The 9363-nt window shown below is 34.1% G+C and overlaps 1 protein-coding gene across 1 annotated transcript; it reads left to right on the plus strand.

Moving 5' to 3' along the window:
* Positions 1 to 1845: 1845 nt before the first annotated feature.
* LOC143612050 (U-box domain-containing protein 15-like) lies at positions 1846 to 6390 on the plus strand. The gene is made up of 4 exons (XM_077086121.1): positions 1846 to 2359; positions 2442 to 2558; positions 3830 to 4267; positions 5143 to 6390. Exons 1-4 carry the CDS (start codon positions 2039 to 2041, stop codon positions 6193 to 6195), a joined length of 1929 nt encoding a protein of 642 aa, XP_076942236.1. The 5' UTR covers positions 1846 to 2038; the 3' UTR covers positions 6196 to 6390.
* Positions 6391 to 9363: the final 2973 nt, after the last annotated feature.

The following is a 9363-nucleotide window of genomic DNA, read 5'->3' on the forward strand; positions in this document are numbered from 1 at the left end:
GTGAGTTAATAGGCACACATGGTTTAAAGTATTCAAAACAATTTCACATGTTTAGGAACCAAAATTGTGGGGCGAAAGGTTGTAAAACCCATTTTGAATATTTTGGTGAATAATGAGTGAATTTGAGTCAAAAATCATAAATTTGATGTCTAAACTTACTAACATGCAGTGTTGTAGTAACATCTAATCGCTAGCTGATTGATGAGAGAGGACTAGCAACTAAACAAGATTAATCGAGGATTAATCAGAATTTACAAGGATTGATTGACGTCTAGTGAGTTTTTACAACTATGCTAGCATGTATTGGAAATCATAAAATTGGTATGACATACACCTTTCCTTTCTTTTCAAATGATAACTATCAAACGGTCCATCATTGTCGTTATGTAAAAGTTGCCTCCATGAACACATATCTTTTCTTTGGCCATTCTCTTCTATCCACGCAAATACCACATGTATCAATATGAAAACTCTTCGCACAAATACACGCCATTTGTATTTGCCTTATAATATCCCAAGAAAAAAAAACTTTATTTTAAGCTTAGCGTCCACATATTTCATCATTAGTGAGTCGGTCTCATAATCTACTCTATACTTAGTGTAACAATATTCATCATGTTCTTTATTTTAATCATGGTCATTAAACCATGTCTCATTCATTTGCTTGTCTCAGTTCTCCCGGTAAGACTAGTAACATATTCGACGTTAAATCTTAGAAAACGCAACATCATTTAGTATATAAGAGATAATGAGTTATAAGGAATGCTCAATCTCAAGTAACACCAAGACTTTTCGGATTATTAGTTATTAGTGAGGAAAGAACTCCATAATTAAACGTGTTTACGTCAATGTAATATAGAATGAGTGGTCTCATAGGAAGTCTGCATTCAAGCAAAAAAAAGAAAGAAAAAAAAACATACACATTCATGAGTTCCTTGTGGGCGAAATAGTCAACATTGGTTATACACTACAAATGATAACACAACCACTATAATGTATTATTTATGATGGTGGGAAAAATCTCCTATAAAAGAAGCGGTCAATAATGATTGTCATGATGAGCCGATTGTTACATACGATGCAACCTCTTAGCACCTCAATGCCACTTTATGGTTTTACTATGCATGTTTATCGCTTAACATCACGTTTTTATCACTACTCAAGACCATGGTGCAAAATGTTGTTTCATTCATAGAAAGTATGTGCATATAATGAACTTTAACCAAATCGAACAAAACCATTAGTATTTAATTCTTTCATCAACTTTAACAAATACAAGGTTTCAGATATGAATTATCCGAGAAGAATTTAGATTTGTAGATTGTCATTGTTTGATCTCATGGCTTTCAAGAATTCAGATTTCTTCCTTCACATCTTCGAGACAACAAGTCAAGCTTTACCTTCATGTCTCCATTGAATTTTAAGTTGTCAAATATGTTTCTTTCTAACCTTGTTTACCTTTCAACCTAGTATTGATTACGAGTCCTCGATCAATTTTTTTTTCACTCACTCGTAGTTTTGGCAACAATATCGCCTTAATTTTTTTTTTCATGCATTTATGTAGGCAACATAAGTGAAAAGTGTTGCACTTCTCATTCAATATTAGTTAAAAATTTTTTTAACTTATAGGTCAATTTTGAGCTTACTATTGAGTATTGTCAATTTCACCTAAATTTGTAGCATTCAAGACACCTAATCACATTCTTTTCAATATTTTTATTTATAAAACAATTACTAACTTGCAACAAGATTCTTCCACAAAATGAAATAAAACGATGGGTACAAGAAGAAGATGAAAATGAGTCTTTAAACATTATTATAAATTATAAATAATAAATCTATAAAATGGGCCGCCTTTTCCTGGTGCCTTTACTTTCACTCCCATTCTTATCCTCCATTTCTTTTTATTTTCATTTTCTCCAATGAAATCAATTAGCCAGCACCCAAAGAAACAAAGCCCATTTTCTTTAAAAGATTGCACTTAAAGCATTCAGCTTTATTTTATTTAATAATGCTTGAATCTTGAATCTTGATTAATATGGCTGACAAGGGTAACATGGGTATTTTGAGAAACAATGAAGGTGATGATGGCAGTGGTAATGGTAATGATGTGGTTGCAGAGATGATGGAGATGATTGAGGCAGTGGGATCTTACACTGGGTTCAGAAGAACACAAAGAAAAGAGTGTTTGAAGCTTGTGAGAAGGTTAAAGCTTTTAATCCCACTTTTGGAAGAGATTAAAGAGATTAATCAGGCTATACCCACAAGGGCATTTCAGTCTTTTGTTCATCTTAAAAAGGCTCTGCTTTCTGCTAAGAAGTTGTTGAAGCAATGTAACTTTGGGAGCAAGATCTTTCTGGTTAGTTATGAGCTTTGGTGTTTCAAGATCTTGCAAGGGTATTTTTGTCAAATTACTTAACTTTTTTTTTATTCTGGTTCAGGCATTGGAGGGTGATGCAGTTATGTGTAGATTTCATAATGTGTATGATAAGTTGAATGAAGCTTTAGATGGATTGATGTATGAAGAACTTGGAATCTCTGAAGAAGTTCAAGAACAAGTTAGTTGAATCTTGACCTATAATCTTTATATTAAATGCCTTTTTGTGTTCTTCAATTGACTTTATGACCCTTAAATCCTTATATTAGTTGGTTTTATATTCTTATATTAGGGATAATTAATATATAAACAAGTTTGGTTGAAATCAAAAGATCTGATATGCTAACTTCTGGTTGGTCTTTAGATTCTCTTAACTTCATTATACGAATCTCAGAGAGAATAAAAGCCGGTTAAATAACCGTCATATGTATCACAACTAAAATAATAACTTCAAGTGTTCGTGCGGTTCTTTACTAAGATTGGTTATGTATTGAACGTCCCTTTCTAAGAACTATGAGAACCGCATTAACACCTGTAATTAATGCTTTAAATGTGACACATAAGACGGTGATGTAAACACCAGTAACATCTGAACAACGCTACCCACAAATGTTTATTGTTGTTCTTGCGGTTATCTACTCAAAGTTAGTTTTATATATTCATATATGAAAAATGAAAGATACCGCGTTGAGAATGCTTGAAAAGAGAAATTAAATAACGTGCTATACAAGTTGTAACATGCATTTAGCAAATTTATTTGTTTATTAATGAGAATATTAGGGGAAAAACTGAAACACTTCATGTTCATGTGCACATGTGACCATTTCCTCTTGTTTTATCAAAAGGGCATTATGGAATGAAGATATTCTTCTGTTTTGAGCCCAGATCCAAAGATTTAGGGGTGGACTTTTGCTGGTCAAACACTCTATTTTCCAACTTCAAATTTATACAAATTAATAAGTATTACCGTAAAAAAAGTTACCACCATGCTAAAATTGGAGAATGAGTATTGGTATAGAAATATATAATCTATTAGTATCAAATTTTGAAACTTGATAGTTTTGACTTTTATAAGGCAAACATGAAAAGTGAATGCATATGCAACCGACTATGGATGCATAACTATGCTTACCTTGTTTCACCTTTACTACTCAGTAAATTATGTATCATCATGAGACATAATCAACTAAATCATTTGAATTTTACATCATGGTTTGACTTTTGAGGTCAGACTTATTACTTTTCGAACCAAAACCTTGATGCAAATTTATTCTACAAAACAAACATTAAAATTCACTAATTGAACTACTTGTATAACAGGGTTTGACAATGTCAAAGGTATCTTAAAGTTGAAATTATATTCATGTGTATTATGAAGTCGAAAGTTATTTGTTTGACCTCAAAAGGTTTTCTTGGAACAAATTTTTTAATTCTTGCTTTTGATATTCATAGATTGAGCTACTTAAGAAGCAACTACAAGGAGCTAAACGAAGAACGGACACATTAGACATAGAACTAGCCATGGACATGATGATCATTTTCTCAAAAAACGATGAAAGAAACGCGGATATTGCAATATTAGAAAGACTTGCAAAGAAACTAGATTTATATTCCATTGGAGACTTAGAAATCGAGACGGTAGCTGTTAAAAAACTAGTGAAAGAAAGAGGTACTACGAAGCATGTAGAGAGTACCGAACATATTGTAGATCTTTTGAAGAAATTCAAAAAAGTTGCAGGCTTTGATGAGACTGATGGCAATAAAGTTCTTGAAGATTCTCCATCATTAAGATGCTTGGATAGATGCCTGTCTTTGTTGATTCCTCATGAGTTTCTTTGTCCAATATCTCTTGAGATCATGACGGATCCGGTTATAATTGCTACCGGACAGGTATATTTGCTCTGTCTTCTTGAGTTTGACTTTTTAGGCCCAACTTTGGTGCTCATTTTAGTGGTTACCATGAGAACATGTTAGGGAAAACTCATGGGCCCCTCCAATATCCTACTAACTGGTGGGAGCAAGTAAACTGTAGCTTACACGTAGGGGTATCCATTAATGAGTCGAGCTGAGTACGAGCTCGGCTTGTTTCGAGTTCTATTTCTAAAGTTCAAGCTTGGTTTGTGAGTAGTTGTTGAAGCTCGAACTCGGTTTATTTAGTATATTGAATAAAAACTATATAAATTATAAACTCGTTTAGGCTCGCGAACCAACTTAGGTTCGGCTGGTTTCTTATTTCTTAATTAACTTATATACATTTTATAATTATTATTTCTATATATTTTTGTTCTAATTTATATATGACATAATAATTATTTAGATACTTCATCGTAATTGTATAATATATAATATTATTTAAATATATATTTAAAATAATATATACAAATTATACAAGTTATAGGACTTGTTAAGGCTTGCGAGCTAGCTCAAGCTCGATAAACAAGCTTACTTTTAGGCTCGGGCTCGAGCTCGAGCTAGCTCGTATTGGTTCGATCGTCTAGCGAGCCAATATTGAGTTGCTCACAAGCGGCTTGTCTTATTTATTCCTCTACTTACGCTTGGCAGTTGACCATCAAGGGATTAGGGCAGAAACCAGTGATTCGAACTTAAGGGAGGGATTAGACGCTTACCTGTTACCACTGTGCCACCCCTTGATGGTTGACGTAGATGTTGACTTGTGTTAATGGTCAACCATAAGACAAAGATCTTGTAATGTTTCTTAATGTTCTAGCGATTAATTTTAACTCATTTAGTGCAAACTTTTGTAGACATATGAGCGAGAAAACATCCAAAAATGGTTAAATTCAAATCACCGAACGTGCCCCAAAACTGGAGAAACATTGAGTCACCTAGCACTCGCCCCAAATTTTGCACTCAGGAACCTCATCATCCAATGGTGTGAAAAGAACAACTTTGATTTACCAAAAAAGGAAAGCCACATGATGTCAGAACACCAAAACGCCTTCATAGACGAGGTATCTTCGTTGATCCAAAACATGTCATCGAGTCAACTCACTACACAATGTCAAGCCGTCGAGAAGATACGAATGTTATCCAAGGAGCATCCCGAAAATAGAATCTTGATCGCGAATTGTGGGGCAATCCCGCCTTTGGTCAAACTCCTTTACTCCCCTGACCAAAAGGTCAAAGAACACTCGGTAACCGCGTTGTTAAACTTATCACTCGACGAGGCTAATAAGCGTCTTATAGCCCGAGAAGGCGCGATCCCTGCGGTTATTGAAGTTCTTCAAACAGGTACGGATGAAGCTCGGGAAAACTCGGCTGCTACTTTGTTTAGTCTGTCAATGTTAAACGAAAACAAAGTGATGATTGGCTGCTTGAAAGGGATCCCGCCATTGGTCAAACTTTTACAAAATGGGTCAATCCGAGGCAAAAAAGACGCTGCAACTGCTTTATTTAATCTTTCACTGAACCAATCAAACAAAACCCGAGCTATAAAAGCGGGGATTATCGAACCGTTGCTTCATCTTTTGAAAGATAAGTCTTTAGGGATGGTGGATGAAGCACTTTCAATTCTTTCACTTCTTGCAAAGCATCCGGAAGGGCAGACTGGGATCGGGCAGCTGTCAGTTATCGAGACGCTTGTCGGGTTCGTTAAAGACGGGACTCCAAAAAACAAGGAGTGTGCAACCGCAGTTCTTCTCGAGCTCGGGTTGAATAATTCTTGTTTGATATTGGCTGCATTGCAATATGGTGTTTATGATCATTTGGTGGAGTTGAGTAAAACTGGAACAAGTAGAGCTCAGAGGAAAGCTAATGCACTTCTGCAACAAATGAGCAAATGTGAGCATATTTTGTGACATCTTTCAAACAACATATTACATATGCCAATTTGGTAAAAGGATCTTTCTTTTCAATTTTTTAAATAAGTCGGTTCTCGTTAAAATATGATACGAGATTTATTTGGTTCCTAATTATTTAAGGGTTCTGATATGAATCTCGCTATATATATGTATATGTACAATTTTAATAAGAATTACTTTGATTTGTCGCGACGCTACGTGATGTATTGTATGTGTGCAAATGTATATTCACATTGTATTTTTCTTATAAATATTTAAGAGTGTTATTTTGATAGAATACATGTGAGGCTGTTTGCCAATGCCTAATTTGCTAGGGGATTATACTTATAGCTTCAGTTTTTAATTATTTGTTTTCCAATAGCATATGAATAATCATGTCAGTTTGAAACATAGCTCATTGACATCAGTTTATTATGTTTGAAGTACGACGAACCGATTGAGGGCAAACCTAACATTTGGTGATTTAGAATCAACACATCACATTTAGTCAACTACCATTATCATTCATACTTGACTCACAGTCATGATGCCTTCAGATTCTAAGTTTTTGTTGGGTCAAACTCATGTAAAGATTTGATGATTACATTTACACTTGTGAAGTATATGTTAAGAATTAAATGTTATACCGGCCATATGTTGGTTAATATATTGAACGGGTGGTCTGTCAAGCTTGTAGAAGCTCGCACGCAGTATGTTGGTCAGCTCAACACATTTCACCAAGTAAAGCTACTGAACGTTCATACTAACGAATGGATCGGCACGAACTAGTCAATTGTGGTTGTTATACTAATCTTATAATTGTTGTACTGAAGCAAGTCAAGAATTCGGTTACACACACGGTAGAAGATGTGATAATTATCTCACCGATAATGTATATGAACCTGTGATGAACAACAACTGGACAATAATAAAAGGAATGTTATGTCCAAAGTTCAAGTTGATAGGAAGATGTAGTGTAACCTTAAAGGAACCGTGTTGAACACGAATACTCAGACACGACTGTCAACATTTGTTCATTGTTGCAGTCAAGAACATTGTCATATTTCAAAATACTTTTTAATTATGCTAGTTAAAACTTTATATTGAGTTAAAAACATAACTCCCGTGACTTAACTAATGATATTGCGTGTGTAAGCGCTTTTAAACAAAGTTGAAATCTGACCCTAATCATTACATGAAGCCTTCTCTCGCAACAACTTATGAAAACCAAAAGGCTATTTAATATTTATGAAAAAATTGTTTGAACAAAAAGATTTGGTATGGATTATATCATTTTGTTCAAGGGTATTAATCTCTATTAAATGAAATATTTTGTTTTGTGTTATTTTAATAATGACATGATTTAACAATATTTACGATATTATTATTACAAGCAAGTATGATGTTTATATAATAATAATAATAATAATAATAATAATAATAATAATAATAATATAAAGGCATAGAATAAGAATAAGTCGAAGCAGTTGATGATAACGGGCAACAACGAACACAGCGTTGGAGTCAGTGAGTTGATCAACCTCTTTCTCTTTCTCTGTCTCTTTCTTTTCTTTCAAGGTGATAATAATAATAATAATAATAATAATAATAATAATAATAATAATAATAATAATAATAATATCTTCTTCCTAATTAGTAACTTCTCTCTTTCAATCTTTAGGTTTCTTCTATTATTAATTTGTTGTTAAGACTTTAATAATTTTCGTTGGCATCCGTAATTAGTGAAATTGATAACCTAATTTTGCTTGTTAGCCGTTAGCTTACTCATCCTTCTCTTCTCTTGATCACCAGCAAATTAGGCATTCACATTCTCACTAAAATTGTAGCTCATTTGCCCTAATTTTTCAATTGGTTGCCCGATCAAACCGATACTCGTGTTGCTTGAGAATCTAGGTTTTATATTTTCTTTACGTTCTTTGCATTTTCTTTCTGTATAAGTAACCTCTATGGCTATTAGTTTGTAATCAGCTTTAGAGTTATATTTTGCCGGCAATGAGATCGAGAGTTATTCAATCCAAATTCATCGTGTGTGTGTGTGTGTGTGTGTTATTCGGTTTGATGGTCGATTGGGACTTGAGAATTTCAGTTTAGTTGGTCTTTCTGAGATGTAACACTTTCGAAGTTTAATCAATTGGCTTGCAGAACAACATGTGTTCTTAACCCTCTTAATTATGAATGCATAGATTAGCTTCATCAATCTGATATATTTAAGCTGGCATCTTATGAATTAATTCTATGGTGACAGTCATCCTGGATGGTTCAACAAACAGATTCTAAGTTCAGTGAATACGTTCTTGCTAATTCAGAAACCGGCTTTACAAACCCGGATAGGAAGACAGCAACTTCAAGAGATTTGCAAAATGTAAATAGAGATATGGAGCTAAAATTAGAGGGAACCTCTCTTTTAAAAGACAATAGGCCTGTTGTTGAGCCCGTTAAGCTTGCAGGAACCAAAAGATCCCAACAGCCTGCTAGTAATAACGGCCATCTTGTCTATGCACGCAGGAAAACAGAATCAGAACAACATAAAAACAGTGTAAGTAATAAATCAAATGATCAAAGTAGGAAACTACATGAACATCATGAGAAGAATCATCAACAACACGCAATCAATGATTCTACAACTTGTGTTCCTGAATCAAAGACTTCTGACGGTGTTTCTGGGAACACCAATACTACCTCGCATGTAGCAGATTCCAGTTCTCTTCAGTTGGATAATGCAAAGGGATTTAGCATACAACATTGGGAAGAGAAATATAAAAAATTGCAAAACTTTTTAAAGGCTCTGGATTCATCAAATCAATATACGTCAGAGTATGTGTTTTCATTTGCATATTTTGTTATCTTCCTTTTCCATTCATTTTATGAAAATTTGATAGATTCTGACTATTTTTTTTAACTTATTTGTCAGTGCTACACTCCCTATCGTCAGCTGGGCTTAGTAGAATTGCGGTTGAACTAGAAAAGAGGGCAATTCTGCTCTCTATGGAGGAAGGTAATATTAAACTGTAGCCTTTCTATTCTTTATGAAATCTCAGGCGCAACCGTATCCGAGTTACTGTGGTCGGAGTATGTCAGATCTGTAACAAGACGATTCTCGCATACGATGGAGAATTTAGCATCATTATCTCAGGTAGATAAATTGGAGGATTATTGCCTCTCATT

This window comes from Bidens hawaiensis, unplaced genomic scaffold (genome assembly GCF_021521415.1).
Source record: "Bidens hawaiensis isolate Kalapana, Puna unplaced genomic scaffold, B.hawaiensis_p1.1 tig00033156_1, whole genome shotgun sequence".
Lineage (NCBI taxonomy): Eukaryota > Viridiplantae > Streptophyta > Magnoliopsida > Asterales > Asteraceae > Bidens > Bidens hawaiensis.